At 34.9% G+C, this 26,493-nt stretch overlaps 1 protein-coding gene across 1 annotated transcript in view; it reads right to left on the reverse strand.

Annotated features, from left to right (window-relative positions):
• Nucleotides 1-26,493, reverse strand: part of TMPRSS15 (transmembrane serine protease 15) — a 120,619-nt gene that overhangs the window by 42,392 nt on the left and 51,734 nt on the right. The window contains exons 12-18 of the mRNA XM_037012626.2: nucleotides 26,307-26,457; nucleotides 23,666-23,801; nucleotides 16,952-17,041; nucleotides 14,333-14,458; nucleotides 12,420-12,560; nucleotides 3,684-3,794; nucleotides 2,244-2,373 (exon numbers count right to left, since the gene is read on the reverse strand). Coding sequence (XP_036868521.1) covers nucleotides 2,244-2,373; nucleotides 3,684-3,794; nucleotides 12,420-12,560; nucleotides 14,333-14,458; nucleotides 16,952-17,041; nucleotides 23,666-23,801; nucleotides 26,307-26,457 — 885 coding nt within the window. The remainder of the gene's footprint in view (nucleotides 1-2,243; nucleotides 2,374-3,683; nucleotides 3,795-12,419; nucleotides 12,561-14,332; nucleotides 14,459-16,951; nucleotides 17,042-23,665; nucleotides 23,802-26,306; nucleotides 26,458-26,493) is intronic.

A 26,493-nucleotide genomic window follows, 5' to 3' on the forward strand; every position in this document is an offset into this window, starting at 1 on the left:
TATAGTGTAATGACCTACTCATTTGTCTGTCCCCACCACATTCAAAACAAAAACGATGTCTTGTTCATCCATGGAACAAACACAATATAATGCTTAAATTTCTGATCTGGAAGTAATCAAAATAGTTTATTTATATTAGCAAGTGTTAAAAAGTAATAAAGATACATGATTTCTTTCTAATACATGCTTGCATGCAATTATAAGAATCAGCATTATGCTATCACACAACATATTTCATTCAAATTCATTTAAAAACTATCAAAGAGTGTTCAATTTTTTTATCCTTTTAAATAGTTCATCTGAATACCCATATTAATCTGTAGGAAACAATTTACTTAAGACACAAAAACTACAGTGGAAAAATTGCTGGGTTTATAATCATAGGGATGCTTAGATAGGTGGGGAATTGAAACACAAACTCCTCTGCAGTGAAAACCCCACCGTCTGGAGCATTCAGATTTGTCAGTTGTGGAAGCAAAGTCAAGTCACCAGTCTCCTTAGTCTAATCTTTACTAAATTCCTAAGTCTATAAAACAGCTTCTCAGCATTACTGGCAACTTCAATAGTGGAAGCAAATGACTTCCTAGAGCCTTACCTGTATCAACTCATTATTGAACTAAAATCAACGTTTATGTAGGAATCCGGAATCAATGCCACTTACCCAGTACTTTACCTGAAGTGAAAATAAACTGTGAGGTTCAGTGTTTTGTTGACTCTTTATCAAAAAACATTATCCCCCTACAACTTACTCTTCTCCAGGACTCTTTATGTCTCAACTCCTTCCCATGTGGAAAGGCTGTTTTTGAATGAATCGCATTTTAGGAGGTAAAAGCTCTCAATCCAACTGCAAGAAGTTCTGGTGCACTTCCAACACTCAAATTAGGACTTCAACACATTTTCCTATGGTTTAAATACCTATATGTGGTGGCTGGATATTATCTGGACAATATAATTCTCCCAGTCTTCTAGAAACTAAACAGCTCTTATGGGCTACACTAAGACCGAACCACTGTACCAACTCTATTTCTAGTGAAAAATATGTTTTAGGTTAAAAAATAAACATTTTGAAATAAATTTTGAAAATCTGTGTATAGGATGAACACTCTGGTTTATATGAATTATTAATTAGTTAGAAAGAAGCAACCACTTACATTTGATTTTGACGAACTGGGAATAGTTAAGATTAACTGCCAAATGTTGAGACTATGTGATGTGGATTATTTTCCATTGTAGCTTTGTAGCATCTTTAAGAATAAATTAGAAAACCGTTCCCCAGTTTAGGACAGAAGGAAAATGATTATGATCTGTAATTGGACAACTTTCAGCAAACATTTAGATACCTAAATATACTATATATATATATATATATATATATAAACATATAGGTATATGTAATGAATAATTGTTTCAACAAATATTTATTTAGCCTCTGTATTATGAGACAAGGATATGTCTAGATGTTAACAATGCAGTAACAGAAAATACTGACATGGTTCTTACATTTACAGACTTTTGTAAGTGATAAAATAACTATGTGGCCCAATATGTTTAAATCTTCCAAATACAAACACCAAAGGATCAGAATTGTAAATTGAAGTTTTACAAGTTAAAAGAAGCAAATTATTACAACTTACTACCTTCTATTTTTAACCTCATTACTTTTGAGACTGATGGGAAGGTTAAAAAATGAATATGGTGAACTTTGATGTTATATATTATGACATTAAGCTGGGAAGTATAATACATTTTTGGGAGGCATTAATATGGAATTGTGTCTTACCCTTCTTGGGAAAGTCTTGACATTTTGCATGTCCTTTCTCACAATGATTATATTGCTATAAATGTTCCTAAAGACCTACTGTGAACATGTTACAAAGATATAGCAAAACATGTGTTCTCTGGTACCCTGTGATTAGTTATAAAATATTTAATGACATGAGAAAATAGGTTAATACTATGTAAGTAGGTTACAAAACAGAGCATGGTGTATTTCATATGATTTTATAATATACAATTGTCATATATTCATACAATATTTATATAAGAACTATTAACAGTAGTTATCTTTTGAGACTGGGGATTAATCAAAATTTTTATTTTCTTCCTTTGCTTCTTTATCCTTTTTCCTGTGTATTTTCTAAATTCATACCTTCCATACATTTTAAATTTCTTAATAAACCCACTGTGATACCAATAAAAAAGTTTGGGAATCTCTTAAAAGGGAGCTGAGTAGAGGTACTTACCCAAGTCCCAGCAGTTGACAAACATCATTTGAAATCTGGGTGGTCCAGTTCTCAGCACAAGCTACATGCCAAGTGTTCTGGATTCTGAACTCCACCAAACCACTGTTTGTTGTGTCATTGAAAAGACGCACTAAAGAGATTAGATTACATGCAAAGTCATTTTGACCGAAATTGATAGAAGTATATGATGAACTCTAAACTGAATGTGCAATATTTTTAATATTTAGAGTTTAGAAATTGACTAATTTTTCTTAAGTGTATGTTCAAAGGCCTCAGTTGAAAAATACAAATACAGTAGACCTAATTTTGCTCTTTTATATAACCATACAAATGGAAAAAACAGAGGTATGCAAGTTCATTGTGTATCAGTATAGTAAATAAATGAAAATAAAGTTAATTGTGAAAGCCATATCTTACAAACTTAGTCTGTAAAAGAAGGAAAACTCAAGTTCAGGAACAACTCTAGGCATTTTTCTTCCTATTTCTTTCTCCAGGAACTATTTTCTTTGGCCTTGTTCTTTTGCTGTTTGGTTTCCTACCTTACAAGCACAGGTTTCTTCCCCCCTACCTTACAAGCATTTTGGATGGAGTGTTAAGGCCATTAATGGCTTGGTAGGGATTGGGTCAAGCCAAGCTAGGGTATCAAACTAGTAAAACATCAGTGATGATAGTTTTACCCACAAATACCATATTGGAATTCTGTAAGTTAATGTTATTTTTGCATTTTTGTCTTCTTGAGAGAAAAGTAAAAGCATTGACTTTAGAATTACAGACTTAGACTGAAAATGCCAAACTGGGATTTTTGTGATCTTTAGCAGCCACTTACCTTCTCCAAGCCTCAGTTTTCTCATGGCTAAAATAGAGCTAATTCTTATTATGCTGAGATTGTTTTATAGCACTTACCAATAGTGCATGGCCCATAGTAGGTTACATTAAGTATCTGCTTAGAAATAAAATTAAGACATAGTAAAAGTAGCCACTACTCATAATGTCATAGAGATCTCGAAGTAAGGCCAAACTGAAGACTCAACAAAACAGGAGGAGTAAATACTGAAGAATTAAGAATGAAAAGGACCAATTCTAAGAAAGTCAGTTATAAATAAACAGGGGCATGTCTCCATTTGGAAGCAATTTACAGAGTGTAATGGTCAATAAGAGGGTCTACAGTGCCTGGTGTGAGCTACTGTCGCTATGGTATTTTATGCTTTCTACCTGAATATGGGTTGTCCTAGACTTAAAGTTAAGCAAATAAACAAAAATCGGGATGAGCATGTTAACTTCTCTTGAATGAGTGGTGACTGCAGAGGTGCAGAAAATGATTTTACCCCCAGTACACCAAAACATGTCCTAATAAACACATTCATAGACTTCCTTCACATTTGTGCAGTCGAAATGTAGAAGCTAAATCGATAAAAGTATCTTTCTAAACATAAAACATACCACAATGTGTTTCATCTGAGCCATCCTTACAGTGCGGGAGGCTGTCACAGAGATTCACCAGTGGGACACATTCTCCATTCTTACACTGAAAATAGTTTTCTTTGCAAGGCTCTATTGGGAAAGAATATTTGTTGTATAGGATAAAGAAGTGACAAATAGATTATTCTGGAGCACCCATCCCATTTCTGCCTCTTTACACATCAGCCTTTTGCCACAGTGCATGGCTGAGCTTGCTTCAATATTGAGTAAGACAATACACTTTATTGTGCAGAATACTTCCACAATAGTAGTGTTAGAGCCAGAGCTGTAGCTAGAGAAGAGTGTGGATAAACTTTCGGCATCTCCTTTGCAACAGAAGGCAGTGCAGTTCCAAGAGATGGCAGAGGTTTAGGATATACCCCTCCCTCATAATCGCTGTTAGTCTCTCTTCAAAAAACTCTTCCATCCCAAATGAACATACAAGCAATAACCATTGGAATGTTGTTACACAAACATAGAAAGAGTCCTTAGTTTCACCATCCAAATGACACCCCCAAACCTTTATTATATAGAAAAGTGGAAGTTGCCTTTGGTGGGACTGAAGTTGGACCAGGCTGGAAACAGTGAGCTCAGTTAAAGTGTGGTCAGGTGAGAGTAAGTAGTCACAAAGAAATGGAAACTCTGAAATAGGAGTAACTTTAAAGAAAGTTGGGAATGGAGCTCAAAGCAAGTAAAATAGGGTTGGAAATGGGGATCTAATTGGCACAGAAAGAAACAGAAGGCAAATGAAGAGTCTGGATAAGGAAGGGACTGAGGCGATCTGGATGCAGTTTGTGGTGTCCAGAGTTTGAGTTGTGAGGAGTCCCACTGGAAATATTTATTATTTGAAGGGAGTGAGTAATGCCATTTCCCAGAACTATTTGTTAGGTCTTAAAGGGTTTTGCCCTCATACCACGGAGGAAAAGGCGTTTGCTTCCCTCATGATGTTTTCTGATTATGACTTAGGAGGGATAGCTGCATGCCAATACGAGATCCTCCAAGGGCACTTGAGGTCTGGATCCCTGAGAAGGGAGATGGCCGTGGGTGTGCAAAGGCTTCATGACTCCTCCCAGGCATGGTGCATGGAAGATCATAATGAGGAAGCAAAAAACTTGGTAAAATTAACAGGGGAACTAGTATTTTGAAAGCTATTAGAGAATATTAATCATAAACAATGCATTATTTTCAAGGAGACACAATTCAAGTTAAAATGGTTTCAAAACGAAATTGTATTAATTTCCATAGAGACTTTCTCAATTTATGATGACCAAATGTTATGGCACTTGAAAATAATTTCTGTTATTTTAAATTTCAGTTGTAGCCCCAAATCTGAGAGCATTGATACTATAACACTCTAAAGAGAAGTACTAAATATAGCTATACTACACTTACTAAAAATCTGCCCAGAATGGTCCAGAATATATCAATACCCATCACCTATTTTCATCTGTAAAAGAAAAATAGATATTTTTTTCTTTAAAAAATGAAGGAGTCCTGGGACTCTCTTGTCCCCTCCTGGCATAAGCCGGGGGAGCTCTGTTCTTTCACTTTATCTCTAAATAAAAAAAGTACCTTGCTCTCCTAAAAGAAAAAAAAAATGAAGGAGTCCTTAAGGAGGAGTGCTTTCAAAGTGGTAGAGGGGAAGATGGTGCCATCCAACACACAAATGGGAGATGCCTGCAGGCAACCAGATCATATTGTGTTGCCTTAAAGGAGGGAGGCTAGCATCTCATTCCCCACCTGGAAGTTTATTCCACCGCAGAATCCCAAGATCTGGTGCTTCCAGGAGACTAGGCTGGGGGACTTCAGATTGTTTTTCAACTGTGATTATGGTAAGAGATTTTAAGCCATACCCTAGGACACACACAGAGGTGTGTGTGTGCACGCGTGCATATAACTGCATTGAATACCCTTATTCTGTTTTATTCCATCCCATTTCATAACAAGGAACGCTGGCCAAAAGCAAATGAAGTGATATCATGATCCGTTTTGTGAAAAATATAAGACTAAACTGAAGTACAGTGAAAAATATTATGGGATATGGTGACTTTGGTTTCCTAAAGTTTGTGGGCAGATAACTGTATAACTAAAGATTGATGCTCACTTCTGTTGTAATGAATTCAGAAGTCAGAAAGCTGGCTGGAACTTCCCTGGATGGTAGCTGGGAAAAGAAAGGGCAGCAGAGGAAAACAGCTGCATTCTCTCCAATTGTGGGGCAGAGCCTGTGGTTCCTTTTTGCCAGTGGACACTGGCAAGTGTCACTGAGTGGCAGCTGCCAGACAGGACGAGCAGGCTCCAGCACTGAGACATGGAGGGATGGGGTCTGGGGGTGGGGACTAGGAGCTGAGCAGGGTTATAAGAGATCATCTAGGAAGAGTACTACCCATGGCCACAGTGACAATTGACCTGGGAAAGGGTGGGAGGAGACCACTCCAACGAACCCACAGCTTTGTTTTACCAAAGAGCTAGGAGCACTGGGACAGGAGCCGTTCTTGGACAGAAGAAAATTCCAGGAGGGAAAGATATTTCCTGTCTGCCTCTCCTCCGACATTGGAGCAATGGGAAAGTGAAAGGGGGAAAAATGTGGAAAATGATTCAAAGACAGTATTTCTACCCTCATTACCTTAAGTTATTGGGCTAAGGTTGTGCCTGAGTTGGGAGATAAGAGAAACTTTGAATTAGATATTAAAGTTTTGAAATTGTATTTGACAGTTTGTATTTGACAGATGTTTTAATATCTAAAGGTTAGTCTTAATTACCCAGTTAATATCTGAAATAGCGATAAGTGAAGAGATCTGCTTGAAATACCCAGAGGCAGAAGGGAGAGTTAAAATAAAGTAGACGAGGAAAAATAAAGCTTTTTCTGTTTATACTCTCATTGAGTCCATTCTTGAAATTGAATAGTTTACTAGCTGAAATATCTATAATGCCTTATTTCTTCATCTTTATATGCCCAGGTTTGACACAAAGTGGGAAATCAGTAGATATGTATTCACCATTAAGTGAATTCAACTACATGAAAAAATCAGTATGAACCTTAGTAGTAGAGTTGACACAACATAAAGCAATCTTTAAAAGTACGATTTCAAAAAATACATTTTTAAGTTAGGCAATTGATTGGCTGATGGTAATTATTGATTTGAAAAATAGAAATTGATTCTATGAATTCTGAGCAGAAAATTTACTTATTTGAATTTAAATGGTGGTTAAAACAGGCTCTGGAATCATATGACCTTGTTTGATCTGCAGTTTAGCCATTTTATTTTCACTTATTTCTGATTTTGGAAAAATACATTAATCTTTTTGAGACTGAAGTTCCTTGGCTGTCAAATGGGAATAAATGCTACTTATGTCTCAGGTGGGTCGTAACAGTAATTTTTTAAAAACAGAAATGTATTTAGTATACTGTTATCAATACACTAAATGTTCAATAACATTCTTAACAGTAACAATATTAATGTTTAAAAATCATCCCTTTCACTGATATTTTTAAGTTAACATTATTACTTCCACCCCACTTTTTGTGCTATTTTCCCATCTAAGTAACCACATGAACAAGAAATTACATCTAATCCTTTCCTCTGGGTATCTTACAACAATAATCGGAGCTATTTGTGTGCTTTATTTTAAACTTTTAAAAATTCAGTATTTTTTTCAACCCAAATGTAAATTAACTTAATAAATGTCTGAAGGAAGACATGGCTAGGCTGGTTGTTACTACAAATCTTTATTGCCAGAAAGAACAAGGTTACCCTATCAAATATAATACTCTTAGGAAGGTTCTTGTAAATGTAATTATCAATTTGTTTTACAAACACACATTTTTTAAACCAGATTAGTGAGATATAAATGGGCTAAGATAACTACATATTCTATGGGCAAGCATTAATATTTTAACTGACTTGGTATTTTATTTTTTTGGTATTAATTTTCCTTTAGAAAATAGGAGGCTTAAAACTAGGTATACATGTGTTTGTATTTATATATTCTATTTTAAATCCATTCTTTGGTATACATTATGTTTATTTTAAAATTTGACAGCCTAATTACATATCCATGATCAAATACCTTAATATACTTAGAGAATGTTAGTCACCACTGGTTATTTTTAAATTATCTCATTACTGTGTTTTCATACCTTATTAAATCATCATGTAAAAAATGAGTTCTTAATGCTGATTTAATTATAGATAAATCGATTGATAATTTTGCTCTTTTGCTAGTATAGTTGGTACATTTAATTGCAAAGCACATATATGTTGAATGGAAATTTAAATATCTCAATGAAAATATGCATGTATAAAGATTTGAAAATTATAATTCATTTTTGTGCTCTAGCCAAAGCTATTAAGTTTATACCCTATGAATCTAGAAAAATTAACTTTCTTCTGTAAGGTGAATACATTGAATGGAAAATTGCTGAATGGGGCAAAATGATCTATTGTTGATGGACTGAATAGAAAAGATAAATTCTGAGGAGAGGTGTAAATAAACTCTTTCAAAAATGTCCTTACATATATGCACTGGATTCTGATTCTCTGTAACATATCACAGTTAGGTTTCATTAAGAAGTCTTTAATCCAAGAGGTTAACTCTCTGTGGCCTCTGAAGTCTTATTTCTGATCATTTTATGCCCATAGTGAGAGAAGGAAAAGAAGTATTTCTAAGAATTGAATTTCCCCATCTTTTTATGAAGTCTTCAGTATCCCTGCCTCATTTAGTCAACATATGCTTGACTTTAAATGGAACTGAATAGATCTTTAAGGCACATGCCACACAATCTAGGGAGGGCACTAAACCTCTAAATGTAATCAGCTGCCACTTCCACAGTTGCCTGATAAACGCTATTGAATTCCAAATTAAGACTCTGAGTATCAGAAAAGAGCAGCAAGGGACATTTATAGAAGATTGATCTTAATAAATCCATATTTCATATGCTCTGGTTTAATGTAAATGTAAATGTTAAAAATAGGATAAAGGAAGGATATGTCAAAACATGTTGCACAATTATTTTATATTTCAATCGAATGCTTTGGAAGGTGTCCCTAAAATATCTCAGAAGATAAATGAAGCCCATAAATGCTGAAAATTTGTGTTATCCCTTTTGGACTTTTTTCTAAAATGATCACCAGAGCACCAATTTAAACACATATGTGTGCTCAATCTCTCTTTTCATTACCAGCTTGATTATCTTCCACTGCCAATTCCCTGTTTCTGTAATTGCTTTTCAGTCTTTTGGAGTAAAAATCTCCCTGGGAGAGGACTGTGCTGCTGACGACTCTGCCACTCCATTTTGTCCTCCCCAGCAGCATCTGTCCTGTGTCCAGGAGGAATGTGAAGCCACATTCCTGGTATATTCACCACAGAGTCATGGCCCTGGACAACTCCATTCTAGCTTCAATCAAGGCAGTTTTCTGTACATGACTTATTTCCTAAATACCATAGTCATAGCAACTGAAATCTAGTAAAAGGGCAAACAAATACAAACAAACCCTACACCAAAAATCTGTTACCTATTTTGTACTGGAAGCAATAGATGATACTCTTCTGGCTTTTATCTACAGTAGAAATTGCTTATGACATTTTTCAAAATCCTTGATGTTGCATTTATCTCATTACAAGATCTAGCAAAAACCAGTAATTAAAATATTTTTGATGGAAGAGATTTGTTGCTGTCTTCCTTTATATAACTTGTTCTTCCCTTCCCACTCCTTTCTCATTTATAATTTAAAATATAGGCTTGAGGACATACTATTTCCCTAAAGTTTTGGTCCAAATGCTTTCTCTCTTGCACATGGTGGAATGCCCAATAATTATTTCAACTGTTTGAATTTATGAATAAATTTACTCCCTTATTGATTAGAGTATTCGTTTATAAAAAAAATCTCCTTAGTTCAGTTGGTTTTAATATTTATCTCCATTTCTTTCAAAGTATACTTCTTTCAAAAGTTCATTCCATGACATCATTCTTGAAAAAAGAGTTGTGAGGCCCTCTTCTCCAGAAGACTTGGCATCAGGTATTTGCTTGCTTATTTTGAAGTACTGTGAAGAACTGAGCGCATAATTCTAACAAATTCAAATGCAGATGATATTGGTGCCTATATGTTTTTTAATTGCAGCAGTTTCTACTCAAAAACTTAGAAATATCAGTCCACTGTTTGTCAGTATTCATTATGAAATGGGTAAAATATAAAGCTTACCAGATTTTTAATGCCTTTGAAAAATGTTTATATTTATTCTGTTTAGGAATTTGCTGAAAAGTTTTCCTCTTGAAATTTAAAAATTTAAGCAGGAAATTTTACAACACTGATTCTGGCTATTAATTTTTTTACAGAAAACAGTAAGACTTCGTGATTTTTAGGTCACTAATCAGATCCAGAAAGTATATATCTTTATCCCTAGTTATAACCTTCACTGTTAGTTTTGATTGGTTCTCTTCCTTTGAGAATACCTATTATTTTCAAATTATGGCTTGGTGTTTTATCCTGCATGCCCATTACAGACTCTCATGTTTTTCCATCTCTATCTATTGTTGAACATTCATTCTTGATCATGCTTTTGTGCAGCAGTTTATGTGGAAATTTTGGTGCCAGAGTTTTTGAATAGGTGTGCAATTGACCAAAAATCTGTGCAAATCACATCATTAACAGAGACTTCTAGTCAAACCAGAAAAAATAATCTGGTTGTGGTAGAGCTTAAATAGGAAGTTACTCTGCCCTAAAATGTCCATGGTTTTCCAAATTTCTTGAGTGATAAATGAATTGCAATTATTTTGGGAGGCAAGTGTTCAGCAAATTATCAGGAGCTAAAAATTAAATATTAATTTTTTAGAAAAAGTTGAGAGTCATAATTTTAGGTATAAAAATAATGGTGGGAACCCTTTTGTGTTTTCTACTATTACCCAAAGTTCTTTATTATATCATTTACTTTATTTTATCATTTACTCATCCAAAGTCTGTTTTATCTTAAAAGTACATTTAACTACCAAACATTAACTACCAAAATTTTCTCGTCAATATCCATTACCCAACTATACTTTAAAATTATCATAAAATCAAATGATTAACATATTAAATTAAAATTAAAATTATAGGTATACCACAAAGAGAAAGAAACTGAAATAGTAGATACAAGATTGGCAGACAAACATAGTTATCATATTAAAATCAGCAGTACCAAAATTATCAAGGGACAGAATTAGTGACTCAATTCAAAATGATAGCCTCAAAATTGTCTTAATTAATATTTTCTCAAGCAGTTAGTTTCTGATTTTACATATATTTACATAAATATCTAACATCTAGTGATAGTTTCATGTTGATATATGTTTTTACTACTTTGAAAAATAACTATAAATAAAATTAATTATTTTAGTTTATAATTTTATAAGAATATAAAGCATGCCCTTTTCTATATTTTCTTTCTTTTAATGTATTATATTTTAAAATAAATTCTTATTTTCTGTAGATCTCCAAGTCTTTATTTTTTTCTTTTATGCTACATGTTTATCATAGTCTTAATACTTTTGTTGCTTGTACTTTGCTAATTGATTATTTTTATTGATACATCAACGTTGCTTGTAGCTGCTTCTAAAACCAGTCATAAAATCCAGATGGGCAGGTTAGTTGATTGGGCAAACACTCACTCCTACTTAAGCTACCTAAATAGCTTGGATAATAATTATTGTGACTTATTTTCCCAGCCAGAGTGTAGACAAGATACAGGCCACCTTCCATATTCTCAATAAAGCTGAAATCATTCAACTTTCTGTGATGGAGTCAAAGGTCTAGGCCAGCTGTGAATGGAGGAAGAGATATTTGCTCAGCTGTATTTGGGATTTGGTGACAGGACAGATGAGGATCTACGATCCAACCCTACCAACTTCCTTAGACATTTTAGCTTAAGACAAATGGACCACAATGTCCTATAAGGGAATGATAGATGGTGAAAGTAACATGTATTCTGTTGTCCTGACATATTTGCACTTAGAGAGAACCAAGGAGTTGTGGGCATTAGTGTAAGAAAAATCCTAGTCCAAGGGGAGAAGCAAGCTGTGAAACATTTTCTGTAGATTGCTGAGTGCAAAGAGTTACATCCTCTATAAATTAATACAAAGATATATACAGATACATCCGTGATGAGCAGGCAGGCAACAATTCTGTTTTTTCCTGCTGATAATGTTATGGATATAATAAAAAATGTAGGGTAAGAAGCTTGTGCATGCCAGCAAATATGAGTATCAAATTCCTTCATCCTTCGTGGCAGTGGCTTACTGGCTGTTGCTAACAAGTTAATCACATTAATTTTTTAATTGGATGTTGTTGGCATCCAAACAGCTCACTTGCCTGTCTCCCTGCTGTTCTCTGAAAATACTCTTGGCAACCGGAGCACGACACACAGTCCTCTTGTCTCACAGCGTCAAATACCCAATATCTGACATTTAAAAGGGTCCCCTTTCGTGAACAAAATTCACAACTCTTTATAAAAAGAGAGAAGGGCAAGTACATCCGCTGAAAATAGTGGGGATTCCTGTTTTGAACCTACTCAGCCAGTGATTACAGAAAGGTAAAGGAAGGAAGAAAATCTTCAGTAAGATGAGGACGAATGAATGTACTAGAATGTAAATCTCCACATCATATTCAATTCTGGAGATGCTATATGCTTTTATCATTTTGCTCCAAAAGTTACAATGCACCATGTAATCCCGAGTGCACTTACCTGGAATGCCCAAATGATAGCCAGTAGTGAAGTTTGCTTTAAATCCCCCTTTTGCCAACAGATTGTTAGTAATGAAAAGCACTGTCATTGTATTGGTGGTTGAAAACACGTCCTTTACTGGACCAGGCCCCGTGTACACAGCTGCTCCAAAGTGAAACGGAATAACATTGAGTTGATCATTTGAATCTAGAAGGAAATATACCCTTTCCTTGTTCCATCTTCTAGAAGTATGCAGCTGGCAGCCTGACTTGCTCCTGAAGCCACTGCATGTGAATAATTGTGTACCTTTTACATTATGGACACTGTTTCTAAGAAAGCCAACTTCTCTATTGATTTTTTCCAAATTCCTTGAGGTTTCTGTAGCTTCATAATGTAATGATGAATTACTTATCACATTATCTGGCTTAGCACTATGACTATTCTAAGCTCATATTATCCCAGAAAAATTATTATTTGCCTGCTTTTAAAGACCTTTATAAAACAACAGAGATTATAGTCTCCCTTAGTAAATTTTTGTCCAAATTCATTTGATGTATTTTGTGACATGAATAATTAACCTAATCTGAAGGATGGGTTAATTAGATACAGAGAATATAAACCTAAATTGTGGTTTAAAATTTTTTTCCCACTAAGCTCTGGGCTTTGGGGGGTTTCATAAAGAATGAAATATTCTTTACTAAAATATTAAGACTTAAGCTAATTTTTTAAATGTCCACATTATTAAATATTTTACATATTGGAACCCCTGAAAGTGATTCTGTTTCAAAAGAACTTCTTGCTTACAAATTTGAATGCTATGATTCTGAGATCCTTTGGGAATTTTTACTCCCTTTGCAATGGTTGATATAAATATTAAGAAGTAAAATGATGAAATGGACTTGTCTTAGATTATGAAAACACTGAAGTTTTTATTGGAAACACTGTAACCTGAAAAATGGGGCAACTACTCAAAGTGTGTTGATAACTATTTATACAAAGTCACATTCAAAGTTCTTCAGTTCTTCCTCGCACTAGCATCCTACCCCAGCTGAGACTGTCATTGTTTATGGTGTGGCCCTCATAGTCCTCTCGACGAGGCTTGCACTGGAGAGCTTTGTGGGGTTTTGTGGGAGAACTTTATGTAAGGAGGTGGATTAGTCTGGTTGGGGACCCTCTCTACCACTCTGCTCTTTCATTGCTCTAGAAAGTACTTTCTTGAGTCTTCATATCATGGTACAGCATTCATGATCGCATACTGATTAGATAGCTATGTGGCTGGATTTTATAGGAGATACTTAATATGAGTCCAAAGCTCATTTAGATAAAACACTTTTACTAAAGTGTGTTGTTTCATACATTACAGTTGACCCTGTATACATCTTCATAATGTAATGTATGATTTATCAAGAGATACTTCTTTCCTAAAACTAGATAGAAGTTAAATAACGATATTAGCTCTTATATTTAACTGATTTCACTGAGATACAGTTAGAGTAGTAAACATGAAATAAAATTATTAAAAACTTACATAACAAACAATTTGTTCGTTTAATTTGAAGTGGAATGAAACCTGATTGAATAGCTGTCTTTGGACATCTGAAGAAAACACAGTTCATAGAAAACTGCATCATGGGTGTCCTTAGGTCTTCGTCTCCAAGGTATAATGCTTATTGTAGTGACATGAGACCAGCTGGTAGGAACTGCTGACTCAAAAAATATTAATTTTGGTTTTCCAAGAATGTTAAAAAAAAATACTATCCTGTCATCATTGCAAACACCCCCGTATTGAAAGCTCCACATGGAATTTGACACGTTATTCTACTCTTGAATTTTCATTTTGCTAGTTGTAAAAGAGCAATTACATTTACTGGGAAATGCTCTCCCTGTCAGTTGAATGTCCTGATACTAATTAAATATTTAAATTGCCGACTTACCTAAGAGCAAGGAATCATCACCTCTACCATCTCTGATTTCAACTACATCTGCAATATTTTCTAAGTCAAATTCTTGAAAATGAAGTTGTATATTCTTTCCCTTCTGTGCATTTAAGTTCCAAACACCTTAAAAATAATAAATAACAATACTTAGTGTAGAACATACTTCTTTTGATTTATCTTAATGGCTTTGCACTCTTGAGAATTTCACACATCACTTTCAAAGATTACTTTTCCATTTCATGAAAATGAATATTCCAAGTTGTATGTGTGTGTAAATATCTGGTGTATTCAAGAATATTTACAGTAAAATTTCAATTAAATTTGAAATAATTTATTGCAATCAAATTTGTTTTATTTTATATATATAAAATGGAAAACTTAAAGCTTGCAAGTGGTCTTTTACTACTTCTATAATCTAAAATTTATTATATCAAAAGGTATTTTAGTTCCATTTGTTTTATTTTCCATGGTTGAATTTAAAGGAAAATGAGATAATTTAAATGTAACCTGTAGGGAAAGTAAGCTTTAATATTTATTTAAGAAATTTTGGCATTTTTAAATACATATTAAATGTTGGTATTTGTTTTTGAAAACAAAACAAAATTATCAGCCTTAGTACCAATAAACACTTGTTCTTTATTGATTCCTTAAATGACTTAGTTTTTATATTCTGTTCTAGATCCTTTCTCGTTCTGAGTTTTCATTCGCCCTTAAGGAACTTCATTTCAACATAATGATGACTTCTAAGTCTTTATTTTCTTCAAGTTTTTTTAAAGAACTAGGTACATTTATTCAATTATTTATAACCTACTTATATGGGTGTACATATGTCAAACCCAACATTTAATAAAGGGAACAAAGAGTTATCTCTTTCCCAAACTCATTCCTGTAATTTCCATGAATAGTACCACTCATCTCTCTGCTCATGGTTTTCTACACCAAAATCCTCTGCAGATTCTTTGACCTCCTTTCTCCTGTGTATCCATATCCAGTCACCAAAACCTGCCAATGGTCCCTCTTATTTTCCTTGAATCCCATACCTCTCAGTGTTTATTGCTACTATCTGAGTTCCAGTCCCTGTCGTTTCTCCTCCCCTAGCTGGTGTTGCTGGTGGCTCTCCTCTCCTGCTGTCTGTCTCTGATCCCACAGCTGGATGGATCCATCTAAAACGCAAGGTTGATTTCCTCACTACTTTCCTATAAACATTTTGCAGTCTTCTTAATGCTTACAAAATAAAATCCGAACTGTTTAACATGGCGTGAAAGTCATTCATGCCCTCAGTTTCATATGTTAACCTTAGTTTTGTTTGGAGATTCAAGAAAATGTCAAGGTCTCTTATCTCTAAACTTTAATATGTAAGTATCTCCCACGTCCTTCCCAAGCATCATGCCTTGGCCCTTATTATACAATAATGGGCATTTTGTAATGCCTGACAGTTTATATAAATTCTCATCTAGATGTCATTACAGTGGTTTCTTCTTTACTTAATTCAGTGTCTGACAAAAAGTGCTCAATAAATATTTGTGCATAAGTCAATACATTTAATAAATTTTTCCAAACTGTTCTTTTAATGTTCAGTTGATTTTTGGATATTTTAGATCATTACTTTGTATAAATGATGTGTTTAAGAAATGCCTTTGATATGAAGTAGAGATGATAATCTCTGGTTCTCCTATGAGTCTAATTAGATCCATGACTATTTATTTTTTTGAATCAGTTATCTCCCTATAATAGTGACTCAGTTTTCCTATGGAAGTAATACTCACCTCTGGGTCATTTGACGGAAGAAAGAAAGAAAAGTTGACATTCTCTAATAACTCATTTTTTCACGGTAATTGGGGTATTTCTTCATTTAGATTGGAGTCACTAACCAGGGGTGGCCATGGGAGGAAGGTGTCTGTTTCCCAGACCTACTGAAGTGGAATATTGGTAGGATGGGTGGGGGACTCGGCATATTTGACACAACTTTACACAGCTTTAATGAGCTCCTCTACTAGGAGTACTGACCCAAAGACAGGCTTTGTGTTGCTTTAGTAAACTATTCTTCTCTCTAGACTTTGATTTTTTAGTGACCCTCCTTAATATTCACCTTTTATTCTGAGAATCTAATCACATTACTCTTGCTGCCTGCTTTACTGATACCAGTCTGTATTCACAAAAGGTGTGGGTGTCACAATTGGGTCTTTACTTTTTATGCTTTCCACTGACTTTATTCTATGGAATTTCAGATTTGTAATATACACTGTAGACCTTTTATACATAATCAAGGAGAGTGATGAAGAGAGTAGAACCTGGAGTAAGACTGGCTCTTTCACCTGCTAGTTTTATTCAACGTTTAATTTGAGAATTACAATGATAGCATTTGCTTCAAGGAATTATTGAGAATTGACTGGAATGATACACATGAATCATGAGCACAATTTGTGCATAATAAACATGAAAAAAATGTTAGTGATTACTATTGTTTTTCTTGTTATAATTATATTAAGTAACTCAATAGATGTGGTAGGTGTACCTAGCTTTGGCAAATTTGTAATACACTTTGCTATATCAAGAAGGACGTATAATCTTGATATATACATTTGTTCCTTATGGCCTGGAAAAGAAATGACTCACAGAAAGCCTGATTAGGGTAGCTGTTTGGAAAGTTCATAGAAGTGAATGTCGAGTTTGGCTCCCACAGTTCAAAAGGTCCACCACAGTCCGCTGAAAAGGAAAGAAATAAAGCAATTATTAGGAACTTCATGTTTATTTAGGAGAGATATACATTGTGCCAGCAAATTTCCAATTATTTTTCTTCGAATACTGGTTTGACAGACAAATTGTAGAATTTGCATAAGGGAAAACCTTGCCACTTAAGTAAGGGAAAAATACAGGTAAATGAGTCTCTTTACTGAAGGACTTCTCAAAACCTTAAATATTCTTATGCTCTTTGTGAATTTCCAAGAGAGCATACTAGGGCATGGTATTTTCCAATATTATTTGGGCAAAGAAATATTTTTGCTTAGCATGTTTTATAGTCTTCCTTCCTCAAACTACTCAAACTACTGTATGTTTATCTTCTTCCTACTTATTAGAAAAAAATTTAAAGTAATGTACAAATTAATCAACTACTTTGTGTCTCAATTTTGTTTTATTTTTATATCATCTTTAAGATCAAAACAATAAAACCTAATTCAAAGAATACAGAAAACTGGGATAGGTATATACTTCTCCTTTTATTAAAGGTAGATGATAGTAGAGTTATATGTTACCAATAAAATAGAAATCATATTAGATTATAGGATGGATAATTGTCTCTATACTTATGGCAATGACTTCAGTCATACCCTCTTCTTTGATCCTTGTTGCATGTTAGCTGCCTCATCTATATAGATTCTTTCAATTCAGGTGCATTGTGCACATTTTATATAATATGCCTTTTAGATTTGGGTTTCATGATGTGTACAATGGAACAAAGAGAAACAGTTACTATAGTTTTGTAGTAGTGTCATTGCCAAGCTATGCTGTTTTGTGAGATGTGAGGCCTGCTCTGCATTATACACTCTCCTGGGCCAGGCTTGTCCAGGCCCAGGTGAGCTTAGCAACAATAATAAAACCTCTTATGAACCTGTATCATTTGCAATTATTTCCATGCGCACTGTCTCACTGAGGGAGAGAACATGATGTGTGAAAGGGAGACATGTTGGAACTGATGGATTAAAATTGTGGCTCTGAATTAGCTATTTGTATTTTTGAAACTTAGTTCTCTCATACATTAAAGAGTTGTATATTTGAGATTTGGGGGGTTATTGTAAAAAATCAGATGTAATTTATGAAAAATGCCTCCACCTGACCTGACATACTCAGGTAAATAGTTTTGGTTTTCAATGCATACTTGTTCATGAGGTAGTTACTATTATTGATTCAATTTTAAATGGAAAATTTCAACATTGGAAGTATTGAGTTACTTGCAAATGCTGTACATATCCACTTACTGTCAAAGCCAAGACTTCAACTCTGTTCATTTCAAACTCATCTCTCAGGACATCACAGTGTCCTATTGGGCTGATTAAACACTGAATCATTTCCACCATCTGGTCTGTCGTTGGCAGGGTTTAGACTGAGTCTCAATATAAGTGACACCTTATGGTATGTGTCATATATTTGGGTGTGATTAAAGAGAAGGAGTGCATCAGGAAGCATGGACAAAAGTACTAATGAGTAAGGATTTATCTAGAAGGAAAAGCACTCTGCACAGGGTACTGAAGAAGATACTTGAACCAAAGAAAGAGTGTATTGGGAGTAAGGGCAGGTTCTTCACTGGAAAAGGTGAGGGAAGGTCTGAGGGAATTGTAGGCTCTCACAGTGGCTGCTCCTCTGAGGCTAATACTCCCGATTATGTGCTCCCCACTTCATAGGGTCAGCATGGCCTGGGTGGCCAGTGGGTTTATTTTTGTTGTTGCTGTTGATTTTTAATCATTATTCTCATTTTCTCTTCAAGGAGTAAGACATTTTCAAAATTGTATGCTCTGAATAAAGTAAGTAGACATTTTAGAGAATGTATTGAATTTTCACATAACTGAGCACAACAGTACACTATACTATAAGCAGGTAAGACTTTAATAAACACACAACCAGAACTAAAATATTGTCAAGTGTAATTGGTAAGCCTGTCAAGGAAGACAGGTCACTTAGCATTTCTCCAGTAAACAGAAGTCTTGGGAAGTTCATTCCTTTAAAATACTTAAGAACTGCTTTTTTGAAATACATTTCAAATGTAATTTCGTATCAAATAACTGGCCAGTCAGATATCTCTGATTCTTGGCTTGATAAGCTATTTCAGTTACTCTCTGTGTATAAATGACTATAAGGAATTTGCAAAAGCATGTTCAGCCATTCTAAGTATGATGACACAATTTATTTTAATGGTGGTGTTGCTGTAGTGGAGATGTAGCATGTGCTCCTTAATAGAGGAACCAAAAACTCATAAAATGTAATTCTGGATATCACAGTCATGCTGTCATTAGACAGACCATCTCCAACCAGAAAATGAGACTTAAATAGTCTGTCTGGTATGGGAACTCAATTCATTTACAGTTGTTAAACTCTTTCATTTCTCTTTTTTCTTGGAGCTGTTCTCTAAAGATTTGTATCCTGATTAATTTCTTACTATGCCAATAGGGGTTTTCACTAGATATACTATGTAAATAACATGCAGTATTTTGCAAAGCGATTGTCAGGGACAGATATTTTCCTTGAAGCATGTCATTTTTAAACCATGCTTAAACTTCTGACGTCCATGAGATATGTGTCCATGTGGAACATGCACTGTGGGGTGCAAAGGAAAAAAGCCAGCTTTCATTTACAATAAGAGGGCTCAAATTAAAGATATTTTTGGCAAACAAAAAATAAGGATATGATAAAAATAGGTTTTTGATTGGTATTTTTATGTAAGGGAAATAACAGATGTAGCTTGAGAAAGAGTATTTCACATCGATCTTTGAATATTGTTAAAATCTGTAATCATTTTTGACTATCATAATAATGGATAACAAGTCCTATGGTATTACAGATAACATTTTAAAAGCTTAGGTTGTAGTATAAAATGAAATCTCTCATGAAAATTTTGTGTTCAGTTTTTAAAAATGCATTTTTCCATTAACAGTTTACAGTGACCAGCCATTATGTTACTATTTTTATTAAACTGATGACAATGAAGTTCACATTTTTATTCCTTGTGGCCTACATTGATTTGTGATTAATAGCAATGCAGCCAACTAATAGGCTATTAGTTGTAAAGGTGAAAAGATGAAAACAAAATAGAAGAGCCAAAAACACATTGTTTCAGGAGCAGATGAGTGTAGTTCATATGCATTTGCTAGGGGTTTGATTGAATATCAAGTCATACTAATGATATAAAAGGCAAGCAGCTCTCTGTGCTGAAACAGTTTTCAACCACAGGAGAGGTACTGGGTGCTGAGTCATTCCTATGTGAAGTACTACAGTTAGACTGTTCAGCTCAAAGTATAATGTCATGACTATGAAACTTTCCAAGTTAACTTCAATTTTATCTTTGTAAGTGGAACGTAGTCTAAATAATGACCAACCAGAGCAAAACCGTGGAAACAGACTATTAAAATAGCTAAAACTGTAACTTGTCTTTTTATTTCTTAATTAGTTTCAACACCTCAGAAATAAGTTAGGGGCCTGAAAAGTGGATTCCTTTTTGTGTACACCTATTCTTTTTTAGCAGGTATCTTGTCCTAAATCATCCAAATTGTGCTACAAATTGGTGTATTAATGTAATGGAATGCTTATTTGTATGAAATGTTCTCAATACAACCCCTAGCTTGACATGACTTGTGCCCATATCACAATGGAATGCTTATTTGTATGAAATGTTCTCAATACAACCCCTAGCTTGACATGATTTGTGCCCATATCACAGGGAAATAATTGTAGAGCTAATGCAGCAAGAGATTGAAGTTACAAAATGGAAAAGTCTCTGCAGTTAGGAAAACCGAGCTTACGTTTTCCAAACTAGGCTCAACGTGGACCTCTAGGAACAAGGCAGGAACTGAGCTTTGCTAGTCACTTGCTTGTCTGAGATTATTTCCTTATTTTAATGCTCTATCTAGAGCTGGAGAAAGGCTATTAGCCAGTCAGCCATGGTTTCCTTTTATTTCTGTTTAAACAAATCAGTGATCTGGAATCAGAAAAGCTCTGCTCAAATAAGAATTTCACTGAACCAGTTGCAAATGGCATTAGAATGAAATTGTTCAGAATGCATTTGATGGTAATTAACATTTTCTGCTGTGCTAAATATTGCCCTGAAGTGAACCATTTGGAAACTGGAACAAACATACTCTGGGCAAATTCTAAAGTGTATATTTTAAAGTCAGGTTATTCTAGTGTTATAATTTCCCTATTGTTAAAATATGAGAGTATATTGTGACCTTGACACTGAGGTCTTTTCTTTTTCTCTTTCTAACTGGAATGGATATGAGGGCTGTATGGGTTAGATAAAAAAAGTTTTAATATGGAAAATCATGTGGAAGTTTTATTTACATGTATGGTATTATGTACCAGATGTTATCTCATCTTCTCTATTTTAGATGATGAGATTTTGCTTTTAAAATATTGAGCTGATGAAACTGTTACTTCCACTTAGCAAATTTTTCCTTGAGCACTCGTTGATGAATAAAAGAACAGAAAGGTAGAAAGGATTGTGAAGAAAAACTTTCTTTTTCTATAGCAATATCAAAATAGCAGGATGTTTCTAATATTTGATATCCATTGGAATTATTAATCAAAAAAGCAGTGATTTCAATAACTATGCTTTTTCTTCATGAGAATGTTTCATATAATGAAGGTAGGTATGTCAGGCACCTACACAAAATAAAGTGAGATAATTATTTTTAAGCAATGCTACAAAGCCCAAATTATTGCATTCATGTTGGTATTTCCTCTGCCTCTATCCCCATTATCATTTTGAGGCTTTAGTTCTGGTACCAAAATTTTGTTTGCCAAAAAATGTTTGTGTTGCTGAAATAAAAATAAAAAAGAGAGAATAAGAATCAAAATAAGAATCAAAAGAGAGAGAGAGAGAGAAAGGGAGGCTTAGTTCATATCTAATATTATTTATTGAGTATCTATTTATATCATGTTAAGAACCAGTGAGACCCTGGTAAAACAAAGGTGAATTAGAGCCCGTGTCTGGAGTCAAGAATTCTCTTCTTACCACAGTTTTGTGGCCAATATTATTATTATGTAAGAATGCATGGTACTCTCCTGCTTTTGTTTCAATTACATGAGTGTCATTCTGTTTCTTAATCTTAGTGTTTCCTTAAAGCCTTGTCCGGTTCACATAGTATTCTCCCTGTATTGCTTACTTCTCTCATTTATTCCTTTTATGGATACATAATTACATATTGTTTTAAATACTTATTTGTATGGATTACATTTTTTTGTTTTTTCCGTGTGTCAGTGGCTATTGCTACATCTTATATTTCTTATACAGTTCTTTGTACAAAGTAGGTGTTTATAAAATCTGAATGTTTGAAATATTGAGGCATTTATGAATAGCTCATTCAAGCATCTGAACAGGTTAATACAGAAGCATAAACTAGCCTTCTGGTGGGATGTAAGTGCACATTCAGTTTGGTGGCATGGGACCAGTATAACAATGCAGTTACTATCCTCATTTAATGGCAGCTTACTTGTTATATGTTCACAAACACCAGTCATTTATCTTTAGAGCTCTTAATTGTTAAATCCACTCATCTGAAAAGTCAGCTTTTTTAAAACTTAAGCTTGAAACAAAGCTGGAAATACATAGTTTGGGAAGTATAACCGTATTTGGAAAGGTTCTCCAACTTGATTTGCTGATGAGAGTATGAGAAGAGTATCAGCGTGGGAGGAAAGGGAAAGGCAAAAAGTGCTGCGTGTGTGGGCTGACACGCCTGACGGGGTACAAACATGCGTGAGGTCAGACACAAGCAAAGCCATAGGCTGGTCATCTTCCAACCACCATTACCGAAGACAGAAGAGATGTTTTCATATCAAAAATACAATGCAGTGAAAATATCCTAACAGGAGGACAATAAATGCTTGATATAATTTATCATTATAAGTATTTTTTTTTCAGTCAAATTCCACAGTCTGAAAGTGGTATAAAATGATCGTCTCCTTTGATATGATAGATGGACGGTAATGTCCCAACTGCCTCTTAAACGTCATATTTCCAATTCGTGTTAAGTGCGTAGGGAGACAGCCTCCGTTTTGTTCTTTTGTATGAAAGGAACCCCTGGCTGCCACGGCTCAGCTGTCACACATTCGTGGCTCCCAGGCCTTACAAAGACATCATTTCAAGACAAAAACTTTTGTGTAATCCAGGTCTGCATATTCAAATTCGAGGCCCAATCATTACTATTAAATTATTCTGGAAATACGTTTGGTGGGTTTTAGGTTTAACCAAACTCCTCCTGAGATCCTAACTTCACTTTTTAAGAAAGCTATGAAAATCTTAAGCCTTCTTCTCAAAAGACTATATAGGCTATGCCACATGGCTGACAGAGCTTTAGTTTTTATTCTAGTGAAAAGAAAATGGAAATCAGCACCTTCATTACTTTAAAAAGTGAAAATATACAAAAATCATCATAAATATGATGCATAAAGTACTGAGTGGTTGCATTTTGGGTATATGCACAGCATGCAATACTTTGCTAGCTTCCATTTTTAAAGACTTTGATTTTCAGTGAGAATATATTAGAAATTTTAAAAGACCAGAAGAGGATCTACCCGAAAATGTCGACTGAATTAGGGAAAATACACATTAAAGTTACTTACTAGGGAGTTCTGGTGGAGGAGTTGGCACCAAAGTGGGCTCTGGATAAAGACTCACATTGCAAATCCCATGTGACAGACTAATGTCATCCAAAGCGATATCACTCAGAAACTGGTTTTTAAAAGCATTGAAAGTAATCTGCAAATCAGAGAGGCATATGAAACAATTCCAGTCCAATCTTCTCTGACTTAATTCTTCTTGGGGCCCAGTGTCCTCTGAGAACCAATACTGCCATCTGCAAATATATGAGGACAATTTCCTGCATAGCAAAATATGAATGGATCATGTTTTTAAGGTCCTTCTGCTGAGCCCAACTCCCTAATTATGTGTTCACATTAAGCTACATTTTCACTCGTGTCTTCCTTCTGAGTTGGGCAATATTGGCACAGTTTCTGTCTCTGTGTATGTTTGTCTCCCTCTCATGACATTGTCATATTCCATTGTACTCTGCTATGCTTATGGATCGTCTGGCAGGGCACGGTAACATTCTCACAGATTCTACCCCCAGCAATATTAGAAATCCAGTTAGTTGTCCATCCTCGTAGAAAATACAAGCCCTGAGGAGGTGGCACACTGACTGGATAAATTAAATGAGAGAAGAGGGGCACAAGAGCAAATGTGAGTATAAGGTGATCATCCAGGGCCAGCCGGTGCTGGTCACCATCCACCCGGGGAGCTGGCACGGGACACTGTGGGAGGGTGGCTCCCAGAGCACACACACCCAGATTTAGGCAGAAGGTCTGGTGGTCAGCTGAAACAATCAGGTTCCTAAGGACAGTGGGTATATTGAGCTGAATTTCCATTGATCCTGTCCCATGTAGGAGAGGAAAGGCATAAACTAAAGACCTGTTTTATGCTAATTGCTAGCCTAGGCACTTGTATACATTATTTTATTTAATTTTTTTCAACCCTATTGTAGTCACACATTTGCCCTTTTGTTCATTCATTCTACCTACTTCATGCTAGATATTTCCAAATAGGGATTATTCTCTCCCTTTCAAATATACAAAAGCTAAATTTCAGAGAGTGAAGTGACTTGTTAAGATTTTCACAACAGAGCGGCAAAGCCAAGGTGCAGATCCTTGGAGGACTTGGTGCCCGCACTCTGCCTGGTGAGCTGACTTTGAAAAAATGGATCCAGTTATATTACTTCAAAAAAAATGCTCAGTGAGTTGAGTCAGAATTGGCCACTGAAATATAGTAGTGCCCCCTTATCTGTGGTTTCACTTTCCCTACTTTAAGTTACTGGAGATCAGCCACAGGCCAGAAGCAGATGATCCTGCTGACATAGTGTCAGAAGGTCAGTAGCAGCCTAATGCAACGCCACAACGCCTACCTCCTTCACCTCACTTCATCTCATCCCATAAGTATTTTATCATCTCATCTCATCAGAAGAAAGGTGAGTACAGAGCAATAATATATTTTGAGAGAGGCAGCATTCATATAACTTTTATTACAGTATATTGTTATAATTGCTCCATTTGATTACTAGTTATTATTGTTAATCTCTTATTGTGCCTAATTTATAAATTGACTTCACCAAAGATATATCTGTATACAGGCATAGATAAGTGAGGCATATATAAGGCAATATACCAGAAACTGAGGCATAAGTGGATAGAGAGATGATAGATAAGGTTCAGTATATAGAAGCTTCAGGCATCACTGGGGTTCTTGGCACGTCTTCCCCACAGATAATAGGGGATGACTGTATTTATCTCCCTGCCTCTGCCATCTTTTTGCTTTGAGGTTCCGTTTTCCTTTACTCTTTCCTGAATTATCAGAAAACAGCAAAGTTGGAGGAAAAAATTCACAGGAAAGGATAGAATCAGAAGGAAAAAAAAGAAGGAAAAAGGAAAGGGAAGAAGAAAGATGAGAGGAATTCGATAAGGGTCGTTGATTACCGCCTGCCTAAAGCAAAGTCATGGCCGAGAACTGAAGCCTTCACTGATGATGATGTCTGTCCAAATATACATCTTCTGAAAGTTATCCTTTCTTTTCTGAAATTACCCAATTAAAACATTGTGAATGTGGTCAAACTATTAGCTTATATTATCCTATATTTTAGTTGTAAGCACCCTTGGGAAGAGAACACATTGTTATCTGAAAAATTGATTCATCTTAATGTGAAATAAATGATCAGAGAGACTTGGTAATGATACAGCTCATGTAATTTGTTTCTAAAGGAAATATATAGAGATTAAGTCACAGTGGGGCAGGGTAGATGGAAACTGATGAGTATGGATGCTCTAATAGGAAAGGATGATTTCCTAGAAAAGTGCAGGGCTGACCTATGTGCTGTCCTACATAGGCAGGGGACAGAGGAAGACATAGTTGGCTTGGGCTGGAAAGTGGCTAAGGAAAGCTGAAATATCCTACAAGGCTTGTATAGATGTTATGGGTCATTAGAAGTAGTACTTTTATCTAGTAAACTTATCTTCAATAAGTGGTTTCAAATAAGTCAATGAATAAATGAAAATAAAGGCAGTTAAAGATTTAGAAAAAAGAGGTTAGACTAGGAAAGTAGAGAAAGTGACTTGGATATTCAGAAAATAAATTTTTTCATTGTATCACCTTAAACTATAATTGCAGCACCATTTTTGAAATACAAACATGATTACAAATCACAAAGTATTTGCCAACCTTAAATCCCACTGTTTCATTTAATGTTACTTGTCCATAATTCCAGTTTTCTCCATAATTGCCTTCCTTTTGGAAAACTGTCTTCTCCATGTTTTGATCACTGCTGATATTAATGCTTAATTTATAGACATTTTCACCATACATAAAATACCTAGTTTGGAAACAAAAATTATTGGATTCCTAAAAT

The sequence above is a fragment of the Manis javanica genome, chromosome 3, assembly GCF_040802235.1.
Source record: "Manis javanica isolate MJ-LG chromosome 3, MJ_LKY, whole genome shotgun sequence".
Taxonomy (NCBI): Eukaryota; Metazoa; Chordata; class Mammalia; order Pholidota; family Manidae; genus Manis; species Manis javanica.